This window comes from Ovis canadensis, chromosome 5 (assembly GCF_042477335.2).
Source record: "Ovis canadensis isolate MfBH-ARS-UI-01 breed Bighorn chromosome 5, ARS-UI_OviCan_v2, whole genome shotgun sequence".
NCBI classification, from domain to species: Eukaryota; Metazoa; Chordata; class Mammalia; order Artiodactyla; family Bovidae; genus Ovis; species Ovis canadensis.
In genome coordinates, this window is record NC_091249.1 from 78,377,816 (window position 1) to 78,395,593 (window position 17,778).

The window sequence follows — 17,778 nt, forward strand, 5'->3', positions numbered from 1 at the left end:
CTTCTGCTGAAGTTTTCTTCACCTGGTTAGCCTTTGGAACAGCTCCTGTTCCACTGCAGAGCTGGAATGGGTGAGATATACAGAAATCATGTGGAGAGTCGTCTCCAAAGGGCCTAGCTAGGAGCCAGGAGAGCAGCTCTGACGCCACCTACCAGCCATCTGACCCTCAGATAAATTCCAGACTCCTGGAGCCTTGGTTTCCCCTCTGTCCTCAGGGCTCATGCTTCCACTTTGATAACCAAAGGGTAAATGTTGTGAAGGTGACAGATAAAGTATAGCTTTACAATACTGGAAAGAAATAGAAGGGATTTGTATTTTATTCATTTTTATATCAGAGACACCCAGCACCATTGATTTTCTTTTTGAAAATGTTACACTGTGACAAAACCAGATTACAAGAAGCTCTGAATAGAGCTGACATAGTAACTGGTGGTCAGGGAAATCCAAAGACACATCTGCCAGTGATTTAGAATGAAGGGTTGGAATGCTGCTTAGTTTAAGAAAGGAAACATTTGAAAAGAGCTAATTTCCCAGGCATGTATACCAGAATTATTAGAACATTGGGCTAACTAGCCAGAAAAGAGTAAGCAGTGGTGACATTATTAAGAATAACAGTAACCAGTCCAGGTTGAACACTCACTGTGTGCCAGGCATCTTGCCCTGCTGCTGCTGCTAAGTCGCTTCAGTTGTGTCCGACTCTGTGTGACCCCATAGACGGCAGCCCACCAGGCTCCCCTGTCCCTGGGATTCTCCAGGGAAGAACATTGGAGTGGGTTGCCATTTCCTTTTCCAGTACAGGAAAGTGAAAAGTAAAAGTGAAGTCCCTCAGTCGTTTCTGACCCTCAGAGACCCCATGGACTGCAGCCTTCTAGGCTCCTCCGTCCATGGGATTTTCCAGACAAGAGTACTGGAGTGGGTTGCCATTGCCTTCTCTGTCTTCCCCTGCATTCCCCCCTTAATCATCACACTGAACCTTTTCATCCCAATGAACACTAAGGGAAAAACCCAAGACACAGAAAAGCTGAAGGCTCTCCCAAGATGATAGCCAGGAGCAGCAGGGCTGGGCTTCAAACTCCACTCAATGCAGCTCCAGAGCCTGAACTCGGAATCATTCTCCTGCACTGCCCCCTCCACCAGAGCTTCCCTCCCCGCCCAAACAGATGCTTCTGCTCTTCTTTGTCTGCATGCGGCATTTGTGTCCCTTGTGTGATCATGCTGGGCACTGGCCAACAGTGTCTTATCCCAGAGCCATACAAGTTACAGGCAGCAGAGTCCTCTCCATCGTTGGGCTGGATCAGAGAAGGCACTGCCACAGGCTCCACCTCTCTACTTGCACCTTCTCATCATGCTGATGTTGACATCATTTATTTTGCAAAGTAAACGGGGTGTTGCTCAGGCCATGGGCTCCAGAAGATGAGATGATTTTCAGTTAGCTGATTCTATTACCATTTCTTCCACACTGTTGCCAATGGCAGGTGCTTGGTCTATTATTGCAGGGGTTAGGGGACATCAGCACATACCATCTGCACCCCGGAAACCCAGAGAGTAATTTCCTGGAGCATCAGGGACTCTTTCCCCAGATGGCTTATACAGAGAAAGGAAAGCTGGCACTGGATCCACCCAGATCCCCAACTAAGAGCCACACTTTCAGGCCTAGGCAAGGCAGATCATCATTAGTTTGCTGGCTTTAAAAAAAAAAATCAAAGCATCTTTGATCATTTGTGGCAATTTTGATTTACATGTAAAGTTCAAGTCGCCTGGAGAGGAATCACAGTATTTCCTCACATGGTTAATAGGGTTTATCTTTACTGAAAATTCTCGAGTGTGCAGCCTCTCATTTGACTTTCTCAGGATGGTGTGGGTACCAGACAGGAACAAACTACAGTTCTTAGAGCTAGTGTGACTGGCCCAAGGTGGGTCAGCTCCTAGGCAGGTGACCTGACCTCCAACCAGGTGGGCAGACTCCAGGGTCAGGGGTGTTTAGGGCTCCTGGCAGAGGGTGGGGAAAGTATGGGCATTGGAGCCCAGAGACCTACTTTTATAACCTTTCTGAGTCCTGGTTTTTCTTTTTTATTGCATTATTTTACTTACTTATTATTTTTGGCTGCACTGGGTCTCTGCTGCCACACTGGACCCTCTCCAGCTGTGGCAAGTCAGGGCCACCTTCCAGCTGTAGTGTGGGGGCTTCTCGTTGCAGTGCTTCTCCTGCTGTGGAGCCCTGGCTCTAGAGCACGCTGGCTTCAGCAGTGGGACGCAGGTCCGGTCACCCCATGGCATGTGGGATCCTCCTGGACCAGGGATCAAACCTGGGACCCTTGCACTGGCAGGCGGACTCCTTACCACTGGACCACCAGGGAAGTCCCAAGTCCCGGCTTTTCTCTCGGTAGAATGAGGGCTCACGTCTCCACCCTGACAGCCTGTTGTGGAGGTCACAGGAGGACAGAGCTGCAGTGCATGACACAGCCATGGCTGAGCCTCATTCCCTTCCCCTCTTTAGCCCTGCAGAATCTGGAGAAACACTCTGTATCAAGTGTAAAGTCTTTTCATGGTGATTTAAGCACGTTTTTCCTCTTCCCTTTCCCACTACATTTAATTGGCAACCCTGATTTTGCTGTTTGCTCCTAGGAGATGGAGAACAAGGGAGGCCCTTCCCATTGACCTATGCTGAGCGAGTGGACCAGGCGTACCGAGAAAATGGATTTAACATTTACGTCAGCGATAAAATCTCCCTGAATCGCTCTCTCCCTGACATTCGGCACCCAAAGTGAGTGTAACTTCTCTCATCTTCTGGGATCTAAGGATTTTTGCCCTTGACTCTCATTGAGGATTAAAGAAACAGGTCCATAAAGCACTGCCGGAGGAGATTCCCTCTGTTATCCAGGGCCTTTGTGCACAGGTTCCTGTAACCAGATTCTCCTAGAATTTAGAGCTGGTGTGGCCAAGGGACAGTATTGTCTCCCCTAAAGAGCTGGTCTCCTTCCTCTATTCATGCAGTGAAAACCAGGATCTCTGTATTTCCTCTTTGGACTCTGACCCACACGGAAGTCCAGATATCACTTTGCAAGACAAGTGCAACAACAGTTTCAACCCTCCCTCACTCCACCTTCTGTGTATGACGTTTTTATTTCTTTTTTTTTTTAACTCTTTATTTTAGCTATCCTATACACCTTTATGTCTGTGTCTCGGTTATAAGCTATCCCAAATCACTTTGAGAGCATACATGTCATCATGATTAAAAACATAACAGTGACCGCTAACTTTCTTTGAACACGTAGTACGTGTCCAAGCACTTGCGTCATGTCAGTTCCCTGCAATGTAGGCCCCGTGATGATGCCCATGTTTACAGATGAGGAAACTGAAGCTTAAAGGGGTACTGCAACTCATGTAAGGCCACACAGTGACTAAGAAGCTGAGTCAGTTCTTGAGCTCCAGTTCAACCAAAAATTCTACTCTGGATCTTAAGCCATCGTGCCTTTCACTTTTGAAAGGAGTGTTGTGGTGGTCATGGTGACTTTCTAATAGAGCAGTATATCTTAAAGTTGCTGTGCTTTAGAATCATGTGGAGGGCTATTAGTTGGAACACAAGATGTTGAGCCTCAACCCCATACTTCCTGATCCAGTGGATCTGGGTGGGGGCCCAAGACCTTCATTACTAGTAAGCTCCCATGTGGTGTTCATGGGGTCCACACCTTGGGGACCACTGCTAGCAGATTTCAGAATTACTTCCAAAACAAAAAGAGACTCACAGACTTAGAGGATGAACTTACGGTTGCTAGGAGGGAAGGACAGGGAGAAGGGATAGTTAAGGAGTTTGGGATGGACTTGTACACGCTGCTCTATTTAAAATGGATAACCAATAAGGACCTACTCCATGGCACAGGGAGTTCTGCTTAATGTGATGTGACGCCCTGGATGGGAGAGGAGTTTGGGGAGAATTGATACATATGTATGTATGGCTGAGTCATTTCCCTGTTCACCTTAAACTATGACAACATTGTTAATCGGCTGTACCCGATTACAAAATTTAAAAAAATGTTTTAAGTTTTTTTTTTTCATGAAGGCTGTTACAAGTAGCAGTGGAGCATAAACTATTTTGCTTGGGGACTACAAAATTAGAGGCCAGGGAAAGATAGTAACAGCTAACACTTTTTAGATACTTACTGTATGCCAGGCATTGTTCTAAGCCAATGGTTCTCAAAGTGTGGTTGCCAGGCCAGCAGAGCTTGTTAGACATGCAAATTTCTGGATCCCAGCCCAGGTTTACTGAATCAAAAGCTCTGCGTAGGGGCTCAGCCATCAGTGTTTTAACAAGCCCTCTAGGTGATTCTGATGCAAAGCTCAAGTTTTATATACACATTCTTTTTTTAATATCCTTTTCATTGTGGTTTATCACAGGATATTTAATATAGTCCCCTGTGCTACACATTAGGAACTGTTGTTATCCATTCTAAATGTAATAGTCTTCATCTACCAACCCTAGAACCAACGGTACTTCAAGTACGTTAACTCAGCCAAACCTTCCCAAAACCCTGGGAGATAAGTACCTTTATTATCACCATTTTACACTTGAGGAATGAGGTCCAAAGAGTTAAATAGTTAGTATTGGATGACAGCTGGTAAAAGGTGGTGCCAGAACTTGCATGCAGAGAGTCTGACCTAGAATCTGAGTCATTAGGTCTTTCCACCTCTACGAGCTCCAATGGTAGAGTATAATAATAAAGAATCTTGGTAGTATGTTTGGCTACCTAAAAGTGCTTTTTGGCCCCTACATCTTTCAGTCCCTGCAACATTACTTTAAGGTTGCCATTATTATTATCATCTCCACTGTATAGATGAGGAAAGCACACAACTAGGAATTTTCACAAAAAGGTGTGCTGCTTGCCCAGACCTGTAAGAATTTGCAAGGATTTCTTACAGTGAGGGGAGGGAGTGAGGGGCCTTGCAGGGCTTGCCTGAGGGGTTGCAATTTGATTCATGGTCTTCACTATTAAGCCTGGGATTTTTTTCATGTAAGTCTGAAAATATAGTTCAGATATTTCGGATGTTGCTGGATTCAGAACCGTGACCTGACTCCGAGGGTCAAAAACTCAATTTATGTTTAGCCCCTTGCAGAATTCAGTTTCTGCACTAATTTCATCTTTCTAAGTCTAGGAAGGTTCATATGAGAGCATTATACTCTCACCTCAGCCACTGCTCTGTGGTTCTGTAGACTCTCAACTTTGGCTGTACCTGGGGTGGTTTTAAAAAATACAAAAACTGGTGCCCCAGCCCAACCACTGGAGTCTGAATTTCTGGAGGTATAGCCTGGCTCTCAGGATTTTCTAAAATCTCGGGATGTGATTCTCACATGTAGATAGGGTTGAGAACTGCTGGTGTGAAATAAGGAATATTTTTTTACAATGAGAGAGAAGTTTTCATCCACTCATTCATCTATTCATCTAGTAAATGGATATTCATGGTCTTCTGTGTACCAAGCCCTGTTCTTAATACCAGGAACACAATGCTAAATGAGGATGGCAGAAGCAGGTCATTACACCACAGATGAGAACCGGTGATGGGGCGGGCATAGGGTGCTTTGGAACCCCAGAGGACACCCCCACCCTACACCAACCTTTGCAAGCCCTCATTGCAAGTAGAGAGTTAGGCAAGACAATGCACATTCTTTGACTTACGGGGTAAGTCTCTCAGCTGCTATAGGGGAAGCCAGGGTGGGGATGTGCCCCTTGTCTCCCAGTGTAGTGCTATCTCCCAACAGCCACGAAAAAGAAAGGTCTTCCTACTGAAGGAGTCCCAGGACCCACAGAGAGGTTTGTGGCTAGAATTCAGGAGGGTCTATAAACTTGAGTGAAAACAACTTTGCATTTTTCTTTTCATGAACCTCTCACTGAAATCTAGTGCTCGCTTCAGTTATGAATGTAGGCCATGAAGCACCTATGATGTTGCCAAAAGAAATCATCTACTTTCCCATCGCTTTACAGATATCTTGAAATGTCACAGATACTCATCACTGCTTTGGGATGAAGGCAGATTTGAGAACTTCCACTTGATCTTGTCATCTCATGTGTTATTGAAGAAGCACATTTATGACTCTATTTCAGATTTCTTTATTATTTTGATAACTGTATTTCAGCCTAACTGGTTTCCTTCATAAGCTCATATATTTTATTTTATTTTTTTCCTTGTAAACATTATTCTGAGAAGTGACCATGAGCTTCACCAGCCTGGCAGAGGGGTTCAGGATCTGGAAGGGACCCAGTTCTGGGTGGGTTTGATTTCTGCCTGAGGCTCCTCTTACCAGTCCACCCACCCAGCCATATCCAAGTTATGGTGAAAGATGTCGCTAAATCCAGTGCTCTTGACACTCCCCACCCCCCACCTTTTTCAGAATCTTGTCGTGGAAGCTGATTTTTCGTAAATGAGTTGACAGGTTTCTTGAAGAACTTTTTTCTTTTTCCAGGGAAGTGGAGTGGGCGGGGGATCTCTGCTGGAGTTTGACAGCACAAATGTGCGAGGAAATTAGAGCAGTTGAGCGGCTCAGTCTCTCTGGTTTCTTTTAGCTTAAACAACTTCTCCGGCAGGAGCTGAGGTTTATGTTTGCCTTCTACTCCTTCAGACTGAATTTTGGCAACAGCATGTCAGGAACAGAATTGAGGGGTTGTTTGTTTGTGCCAGCCGTGTTCACTTCCTCCAGAAGCTGCATGGGGGACCGTACAGCCACGGAGAATGGAGACTGGGCGGTACAGCCCCACTGGCTGTGTTTGCACAGGGGAGGTAGCCAGCTGGCTCTGAGCGGGCCTGCCCTCTGCACCTCCTGCCACGGGAGCAGGAACAGAGAATGGCTGGTGGGCTGGCCCACTTTCCTTCTCCCCTGGGGGGGGGCCCTGGTAGCCTGTTTGGCAACTGCACATGGAGCCCCGTCCAGGGCACAGAGCTGATGGCAATGGAGTCCCAACTGCTAGAAGCGTCCTGTGTCTGAAGATCCCTGGGCGAACCCTTCTGATGGGTGATCAGCTTCTTCTGTGCATGGTGGGAATGAAAGCAGCCTACAGTCCTGACCTGCCTTTTCCAGTCCATGAGTATAGCTTTCAGTAATGAATGAACTGAATGGCATCCTTGTTGTAATAAAAGGCCCAAGTCTACCAGGTTCCTGGTTCCATGCTCCTTTTTGCTTTTTGTTCAGTTAACATGGTTAGTTTATGGTTATGTGTTCAGTTTCTTCAAAAGAATTTATAAGCTCATATTGTTATAATAGGCTTGGATTCTATTGAGTGCCTTTACATCCCCAACGAGCTACAAAGGCAGCAAGGGAGGGAATTGTAGCCTGTTACTTTTGACATATGTTTATTAAATATTCTCTCTGAAAAAAAATGATAACTTGCTGGCACAGGAAATTTGAGTCAATCACAGTTACTGCTACGGTAGTAGTAGAAGTAGCAGTAGTGATAATGCCCCATTATGAATGTACATGTAGACATAAAATTTATACTTAGGGGCCAAGATATAACAGGAACCAAGTTTACCTTCATGACTGAAACAATGAAAAGAAAACAAAAAGTATATATGAAATAATGGTTTTTAAAACTGTGGACTTCAGGCAATGAAGGATAGTAATCTCCAAGAGATGGGAAATAAATGAGAGAATCCTACGAGGACCTCACAACTTGTTTCCTAGACTTTCTAGGCCATGCTGCAGGGGTGTCCCCAGGCAGAATCCTGAGGACTTCCTGAGTTGAAAAGATGGAGCTGAGGGTCCAGAGTTCACCAGACAAGGGACTGGAGAGGAGAGAGCTGTATAGAGACTGATCTGCAGAGATCTACAGATCCCCTGTACTGAGTAGATTGTACTGATGGGTGTGGGGAAACTGGGAAAGGAACCACCTGGGACTATGGGAGCAAAGAGTGCTAGCTCTCACACTGGGCAGGAAATTGTGCCTCTTTTCTCCACTCAGACTGGAAAACCTTGTAATCTGTAACTCAGGGGGAACTGGATCTTGTACTTAGAAGAGTTTTGCATCAGTGGGCAATAATTAGCCCTCAACTGAACAGTGCTCTAGACCAGTCTGGGACAGAAATGGTCTGGACCTAAAAGAAGCAGAAGATACTAAGAAAAGGTGTCAAGAATACACAGAAGAACTGTACAAAAAATATCTTCATGACCAAGATAATCACGATGGTATGAACACTCACCTAGAGCCAGACATCCTGGAATGTGAAGTCAAGTGGGCCTTAGAAAGCATCACTACAAACAAAGCTAGTGGAGGTGATGGAATTCCAGTGGAGCTCTTTCAAATCCTGAAAGGTGATGCTGTGAAAGTGTTGCACTCAATATGCCAGCAAATTTGGAAAACTCAGCAGTGGCCACAGGACTGGAAAAGGGCAGTTTTCATTCCAATCCCAAAGAAAGGCAATGCCAAAGAATGCTCAAACTACCGCACAAATGCACTCATCTCACACGCGAGTAAAGTAATGCTCAAAATTCTCCAAGCCAGGCTTCAGCAATACATGAACCGTGAACTTCCAGATGTTCAAGCTGGTTTTAGAAAAGGCAGAGGAACCAGAGATCAAATTGCCAACATCCACTGGATCATGGAAAAAGCAAGAGAGTTCCAGAAAAACATCGATTTCTGCTTTATTTACTATGCCAAAGCCTTTGACTGTGTGGATCACAATAAACTGTGGAAAATTCTGAAAGAGATGGGAATACCAGACCACCTGACCTGCCTCTAACCTATATGCAGGTTAGGAAGCAATTAGAAGCGGACATGGAACAACAGACTGATTCCAAATAGGAAAAGGAGTACGTCAAGGCTGTATATTGTCACCCTGCTTATTTAACTTATATGCGGAGTACATCATGAGAAACGGTGGACTGGAAGAAACACAAGCTGGAATCAAGATTTCTGGGAGAAATATCAATAACCTCAGATATGCAGATGACACCACCCGTATGGCAGAAAGTGAAGAGGAACTAAAAAGCCTCTTGATGAGAGTGAAAGAGGAGAGTGAAAAAGTTGGCTTAAAGCTCCACATTCAGAAAACGAAGATCATGGCATCTGGTCCCATCACTTCATGGGAAATAGATAGGGAAACAGTGGAAACAGTGTCAGACTTTATTTTGGGGGGCTCCCAAATTACTGCAGGTGGTCACTGCAGCCATGAAACTAAAAGACGCTCACTCCTTGGAAGAAAAGTTATGACCAACCTAGATAGCATATTCAAAAGCAGAGACATTACTTTGCCAACTAAGGTCCGTCTAGTCAAGGCTATGGTTTTTCCAGTGGTCATGTATGGATGTGAGAGTTGGACTGTGAAGAAAGCTGAGCACTGAAGAATTGATGCTTTTGAACTGTGGTGTTGGAGAAGACTCTTGGGTTCCTTGGACTGCAAGGAGATCCAACCAGTCCATTCTGAAGGAGATCAGCCCTGGGTGTTCTTTGGAAGGAATGATGCTAAAGCTGAAACTCCAGTACTTTGGCCACCTCATGCAAAGAGTTGACTCATTGGAAAAGACTCTGATGCTGGGAGGGATTCGAGGCAGGATGAAAAGGGGACGGCAGAGGATGAGATGGCTGGATGGCATCACCGACTCTAAGGACGTGAGTTTGAGTGAACTCCGGAAGTTGGTGATGGACAGGGAGGCCTGGCATGCTGTGATTCATGGGGTTGCAAAGAGTTGGACATGACGGAGCGACTGAACTGAACTGAACTGAACTGACTGATGCCCCAAAAGGATCAAACTGTTTCCAAGTAACTTCCTCCCAGGACAAAGCTCGAGAAACTATAACAAAATATTCAGCACCAACCAAGGTAAAATATAATCAGAGGCTATAAGACGTGCAAAAAAGTAGAGAAAGATGGCCAATAATGAAGAAAATACTCTTATCAAAATTGACCCCAAGTTGACGCAGATTTTCGAATTATCAGAGGACACTAAAACACTTATTAACAGTATTCCATGTGTTTAAAACATTAGGCCATGAAGATGTAAAAAGAGTCAAATCTGGGCTTCTCTGTTGGCTCACTGTTAAGAACCTTTCTCCTGATGCAGGAGACGCGGCTTCGATCCCTGCTCTGAGAAGGTCTCATCAGCCATAGAGCAACTAAGCCTGTGCACTACAGCTGTTGAGCCTGCGCTCTAGAGCCTGGGAGCCACAGCTGCTGAAGCCTACACACACTAGAGCCCCTGCTCCACGGAAAGGGAAGCCGTCACTATGAGAATCCCAAGCACTGCAATTAAAGAGTAGCCCCCGCTTGCCGCAACTAGAGAAAAGCTCACGCAGCAACAGAGAATCAGCACGGCCGAAAATAAATGCATGAATGAATGATTTTTTTAAAAGACTCAAATTCTAGAAATGAAACTAGCAGTGTCTGAGATGAAAAATGCAATATATGGGATGAATGACAGAACAGATAGTTCACAAAAAAAAAAAAAATAGTGAACGTGAGGGAAAGAAATTACTCAGAATAAAAACGGTAGGAAAAACATTTTTTTAAGTGAAAAAAGCATTGATGAGTATTGATAACATTAAACAGTTGAATATTCATGTGATTGGAGTCCATGAAGAAGAAGAGGGAAATAATGGCCAGAAGTTCTCCGAAGAGAATGACAGCTATGAAATTGTACATCTAAGAAGCTCAGTAAAAACTAATCTCAAAAAGCATGAGTAAAACAGCACCAAGACGTCATAGTAAAATGATTGAAAATCAACAATAGAGAGAACAAAATTTAAAATAGCCAGAGAAATAAAACTTGTTCTAGGCAGAGGGCTAAAGATAAGAACGACAGAATTTTCACTGAAAACAGCAGAAGCAAAAGTATGGCATAGCAACTGTTTTAAAGTACTGAAAGGTAAAACTCTGACGACCTAAATATAAAATATTTAGGTGAAAATATAAAATTTAGTGAAAATATAAAAATAAAGGCAAAATAAAAACTTTTCAGACATTAGAAAAAAGCTGAAAGGATTCATCAGAACAGTCTTATACTACAAGAAACGCTGAAGGATATTCTTTGACAGGGGAAGATATCAGATGGAAATAGGAGCCTTCATTCTCAAAGAATGATCACTGAAAATAGTAACTATGAAGATATATATATATATATATATGCTATTTTTTCTTGCTGTTTAAATCTTAAAAAGATATCTGACTGTGTGAAAAAATAGCCTATTATTGTATTTAAGGTATAGATAAAAATGTATCCCACAATAAAGGTTAGAGGAAAGAAATGATAGTATACTGTTATAACATTCTCTGTACTATTTGTGATGTGGTATACTATCATTTGAAAATAGAATTTATAAGTTCAAAGCTTACACTATAAACCCTAAAGCAAGTACTAAAATGGCAAAAGCAAAGAGTTATAGCTAATAAGACAACAAAGGAGGTAAAATGGAATCATGAAAAATATTCAGTTAATCCAGAAGGCAGAAAAACAGAGAAGAAAGAGCAAATGTCAGAAAGGGAAAGTAGAAAGTAAGTACCAAGATGATGAACTTTTACCTAACCATATCAATAATCATGTTAAATAATCACATTAACTGTCAGATAGGAAACCAAGATCCAAGTACATGCTGCCTGCAAGAAGCACACTGTAAAGATAAAGATACAAATAAATTAAAAGTGAAAAGATAGATAATATCTTCTGTGCTAAACTAGTAAAAGAAAACTGGAATTGCTATATATTAATACTAGTCAAATAGACTACAGAACAAAGACTATTACCGGGGATAAAGAAGGTCATTTCATAATAAAGGAATCATTCATCAAGAGGACATAGCAATCCTAAATGTTTAAGCATCTAATAAGAGAGTTTCAAAATACATGAAACAAAAAGTCATAGAACTGCAAGGAGAAATAGACGTAGCCACAATTATGAAATTTCAATACTTGTCTCTCAATAACTGATGCAACAAGTAGACAGAGAACCAGCAAGGATACAGTAGACTTGAACAGCATTGTCAACCAGTTAATCCAGAAGGCAGTGTGACCCAGCTGACGTTTGTGGAACACTCCACTCAATAGCGAAATGCATAATCTTTTCAAGTGCATAAAGAGCATTTACCAAGATAGACTATATTCATGACCAGAAAACAAGTCTTCATAAATTTAAACGGGTTCACGTGATACAAATTATGTTCTCTGACCACGGTGAAAATAAACTTCGAAACCAATAATAGAATATTCCCTTAGAATTTCTGAATGTTTGAAAGCTATATAATTCAGGAATAACAGATGGGTCAAAGAAGAAATCAAAAGGAAAATTAGAAAGTATTTTGAATTGAATGATAATGGAAACTGAATGTATCTGAATTTATGAAATGTCACCAAAGTAGCATGTAAGAAGAAATTTGTAGCGTTAAATGCCTATTGGAAAAGAAGAATGGTCTCAAATGGATGACATCAGCTTCTACTTTAAAAACTAGAAAGAGTAAGTTAATCTGCAATAAACAGGAAAGGAAATGTTTTTAAAAGATCAAAGCGGAGATCAATGAAATAGAAAACCAATAGAAAAAAAATCAATGAACCTAAAAGATGGTTCTTTGAGATGGTCAATTAAATTGATTGACATCTAACCAGACTGATAAGGGAAAAAAAGAAAGACACAAATTAACAATATCAATAATAAGAGAGGGGACATAACTACAGATTCTATTACTGTTAAGAGAAAATAATATTCTAGACAACTTAATTTCTATAAATTCAGCAACTTTCAGATGAAATGACAAATTCCTTGAAAGACACAGACTACCAAAGCTTACCCAGGAAGAAGTAATTCATTTAAATAACCCTATATGGGAGCCTGGCAGGCCACAGTCCACGGGCTTGAAAGAGTCAGACGCAACTGAGGGACTAAATGACAATATCTAGTAAAGAAACTGGAATTATATTAAGAGCCTTCCCACAAAGTAAACTCCGGGCCCAAATAGATTCCATGGTGAATTCCACCTCCCGAAATTAAGAAACAATACAAATACTACACAATTCTTCCAAAGTATTAAAGAGGATGGAGTATATTTCAAGTCATTGTGGAGCCAGCATTACCCTGATACTAAAACCGAACAAAGACAACACAAAAAAGAAAATTACAGACCAGTATCTCCCATTAACATAGATGTAAAAATCCTCAATGAAATATTAACAAACCAAACTCAATAACAGTCCAGAAGGATCAGTGTGATTGAGTGGGATTTATTCCAGGGATGCAAAGATGGTTCAACATCCACAAATCAATCAGTGTGATTCACATTAACAAAATGAAGGATAAAATCTGTATGATCATCTCAATAGATGCCAAAAAAGCATTTGACAAGATTCAGCACCCATTTATGATTTTTAAAAAAATCTCAAAAGTGGGTATAAAAGGGATGTATCTCAACATAATAAAGGCCATATGTGACATGCGCAACTAATATCCTACTCAATAATGAAAAGTAAAAAGTTATCTCTAAAATCAGGAACAAGGCAAAGATACCCCTTCTTGCCATTCCTATGCAGCATTGTATTGAAGCCCTAGATAGAGTAATTAGGCAAGGAAAAGAGATAAAAGTCATTCAGAATGGAAAGGAAGAAGTAAAACTGTCACTGTTTGCATATGACATTACTTTATGTATAGAAAACCCTAAACACTCCACCAAAAAATTAGAAACAATATAATTTAGTTGGAAATGAATTTGTTCTCATGGTTTGCTGACTGTTTTATTACCCACAACACCCAGGAGAGCTAGCAGCTTAGGTCCTATTGAGGGACCACCAGCTTCCTCCCATGATCATGTGGCCTTGATGTTGCTGGGGCTTGAGAACCAGGAAAGCCTGATGTTTATAAATATTCCCAGAAATAGACAGGGAATCTTCTGGAGTAGTGATGTGAGCCCAAGCAGGAAAGGCCAGGGATATAAAAGAGTTGAGGTTTCCTGGCCCAGAAGGCATCACCAGTTGTGCATTATCCTGGGAACCAAGGGAAGCTTTTGGCAGAGCTTCTGTGTTCTTGGGCTCCTGCTGCATAGACGCCTCATGAAGGTATCTAAAGCTAACTAAATCAGGAATTTAAGGTAACAGTGTATGTGTTTTAGGGGCTCCTTTCTCACTCCTCCATCCCCAATCTGTATCCCACCTAAGATGCAGCCTGCTCTTATTCACTTATTTTGATATGATCAAATGTCTGTCCCTGCCTTGACGAGATCTCAAGGCTATTAGCCAATTAAAACTATCTCTGCAAGTCATTCATTCATTAGTTCAAATATTTATTGTGTGCCTACCATGTGTGCTTCTTGTGTAGGCAAGTCCTTGGGGAAAACAGCAATGAACAAAATAGGCTGATATTTCCCATCCTAGACCTTACATTCTACTGGGCAGGGGAGGTCATAAACAAACAAATGAACATACTAATTTTTCAGTGATATAGGAGAAGAAAGAAGCAAGGTAGGAAGTAGAGAAAGTGATGGGAATAAGGCATATTTTATTTCAGTGGTCAGGGAATGCTTCGCTGATAAGGTGGCATATGAACATAGAAATGAAGAAGCGAGGGGCCTAGTAAAGCAGTTAACTGGGGGAAGAGTCCTGCAGGCAGAGGAAACAAGTACAAAGGCCCTAAGACCATCATGCTTTACTGTGGTGCCCAGTGAGCCGGGAAGAGAGTGATGAAAAGCAAAGCTGGAGTGCCAGAGTCATGGTGAGGCCTTGCTGTTGTAGTTCAGTTGCTAAGTTGTTACAACTCTTTGTGACCCCATGGACTGCAGCACGCCAGGCTTCCCAGTCCTTCACCATCTCCCGGAGCTTGTTCAAACTCATGTCCATTGAGTCGGTGATGCCATCCAATCATCTCATCATCTGTCATCCCCTTCTCTCCTGCCCTCAATCTTTCCCAGCATCAGGGTCCTTTCCAGTGAGTTGGCTCTTTGCATCAGGTGGCCAGAGTATTGTAGCTTCAACTTTTGGTGGGGCTTTGGCTTTTACTGAAGTGATTAAGATGGGAAGCCTTGGATGGTTTTGAGCCAAGAGCACCGGGATCTGATTTTCCTTTTCAAAGGCTCTCTTTGGTTGCTATGTTAGAATAGACTGAGGCAGCCAAGGATAGTGACAGGAAGACTAGTTGGGGCGCGTTACAGTGGCAGTGGCTCAGACCACAGTGGGAGCAGAGATTACCAGTGGCCACTTCCTAAACGTACTTTGCAGATGAAGGTGACATAATTTACTTGCAGACAGTCTGGATATAAGAAAAAGAAAGGAGTCAAGGAGAGCACTGAGGCTTTTGGCCAGAGCGGCTGGGGAGATGGAGTTGCCATTTACAGACTGGAAAGGGCGGGCTTGGGGAAAAACCAAGATTTGTATTTCAGTCAAGGTTAAGATGTTCTTAAAACATCCAAATGAGGATGTCAAGTAGGCAGTTGAATAAATTGATGCCATTTGCGTTGTGAAAAATGAAAATGGTGATGGGATCCTTTTCTGATTACACTATATATTACACTGTGGTTTTAATTAACTCACTTTCCTTGACTAGCAAGAAATGCCTGAGGCATAACAGATAGTAAATCTAAAAATGACCCAAGGTCAGCTGTGGTCTGTGCTGTGGTGTGCAGGGTGGGAGTTTGGGTGGTGAGGGTGGTGCGCACTTTCCACCATCTAAATACGATGGTTGTGAACAGCTGAAGTTTGTCTGTTCTTATCCCTCTCTCATTCTCTACAGCGCCAGGAAGTATGGCAGGCCCTCTACACAACAGTGACAGGCTTGGAAGACATACTTAGTACGTATCAGCAGTTCTTCCCGTTCTTACCATGATTCGTGTGGTGGAGAAATCTCCCTTGACACTTTCGTAATGGGCTACTTGAATGTACGATTGGTGCCCCAGAGACGCTCAGGACAAGAGTGACCCGGAACCCCTAGTTTGCCAGGTAGTTAGCAAGGCAGTCGTGCAGGGAGGAGCAGCAGGAGTAGAAAAAGACTGTTAGCCTGAATGATTTGTGAGCCGGGAAAGGAAAAAGTTCAGGTTTCTCTGTAGCATCACTGATTCTTCAGGAAACTTCGGTCGTCTCTCCTCTGAAATTAAACTTCTCTCTTCTGAACAATAGTGTTCCTTCCATGACAACAGTTATTGATCCATCAGACCTAATATTGGGATTTAAAGGTGCTCATACATCTTAAGATGAAATGGCAGCCAATAACATTTCTCAAATTGACTTCTTTTCTGTAATTTTTAAAACAGAGCTCAGTGAATTCAGCCCTTGTGTTGAAATTACAGAGATAAATGGCTTACACACAAAAATGGCTGCCTGTCAACTGAAAGTCAAATGGGCCTGTATCCCCTACAATTTATGCTGGGCGAAAACCACTCAACATCCATGTGAGCTGCTGTGTGGCTTGTATTCTTTTATCATTTCTGCAAACGGATGCATTTTCTAAGTCTTCTTGCAATGGATGCTGCATCCTCCATGAATAATAACAACGCCTGCTGTTTATCCAAGTGCTTGTGTGCGAGGCTTGTGCTGAGGGCCCCACCAGCCTCCCAGCTCACCTGTACCCACTTTGAGGTTTGGGGTGATGATATTTTTCCTTCCTTTATGTTTCAACATCATCTTGTCATTTACAAAAACTCTGTCACAACTCTTTCTGAGACTCTGGCCTCTCTGAAATCATGGGTGTCTAGAGGGGCTGTCTGGTCCATTTTACAGATGCATGTACTGAACCTCAGGGAAGGTGAGTTCTCTGTTCCAGTTCACATGGCCCATAGAAAGCACAGGAGACTCAAGCCTGGATCCTAGTCTGTGCTCCTTCTGCTAAGACTGAGATCCATTCCTCACGGGGAAGGAAGGAGACATTTTTAAATTCAAATACTTTGTGCATGAAGGTTCTAGGGCCAGGTGTAGTGAGCAAGGTTGGCTAGATAAATGGACGCAGCCCAGACACTACTCGAATTGCTGTTCACTCCCTCTGCTGAAGGTAACAGATGCTTGTCCAGGAGCAGATAAATTGCCCTCATGGAAAGTGGTTACAGAGATGGGTTTGATTTCTAAGTGGTATTGGCCTCGCAGGAATTTAAGGGAAAAGAGAATAATGACTGGAAGATAAAGGCAATTATCAATTCTCTCCCTTCATTAAGATGCTATCGAGGGCAGCATGATGATAAGGCAGGCAAAGCAGCTCATTTAGGAGCACTGTTACAGAGACTAGAACGGAACTCCCACCTGGTTATAAGCCTCCTTCTCCACACCTTTTTTGGGGGATGAATTCAATTGTACTGCTACCCACCCACCCACCTCCAGCCCAAAATCTGCCTGGTAGAGAATGTTAACAGTTCAGCATTCTGTAGATTTTTTCATTTGCTTATGTAACATATGTAGACATAGCAAGAGCTTTGGGGGGTTTTGGTTTGGGGTTTTTCCCCCCACAAAAATGTGGTTACACTATATGTATTTTATTCTACACATAACTTTTTCATTATGGTCACATAGACAAGACATTTCTAATAGCTGTGTAGTATTACTCAGGATTCTCATCAGTTCAACCGTTCCTCTGTTGGCAGGCATACAGGTTGTTTCCGTTCTGGAAACCTAGGCAGAAACATCCTTGAACATATTTCCTTCAGTTTGGTTCCTTCTTTTCTCCTTTCATGAATCATGAAGAATCTTGACATTAAAGCCCTTTTCCTCCTTAACCATGTTCACCTGGCATTTGGCATCTAAGGGGAGGTGTGGTCCTTATGGTTTGTTATTTCATGCTGACAGTTCCAGGCACCTTGACCTCGCATGCTGTATTGATAACGAGAGTTCCTCCTTCCTGCT

At 42.7% G+C, this 17,778-nt stretch overlaps 1 protein-coding gene across 1 annotated transcript in view; it reads left to right on the forward strand.

The window, feature by feature from the left end:
* The window catches only part of GALNT10 (polypeptide N-acetylgalactosaminyltransferase 10), a 230,686-nt gene that overhangs the window by 102,514 nt on the left and 110,394 nt on the right, over positions 1–17,778 (forward strand). The window contains exon 3 of the mRNA XM_069589994.1: positions 2,626–2,764. Coding sequence (XP_069446095.1) covers positions 2,626–2,764 — 139 coding nt within the window. The remainder of the gene's footprint in view (positions 1–2,625; positions 2,765–17,778) is intronic.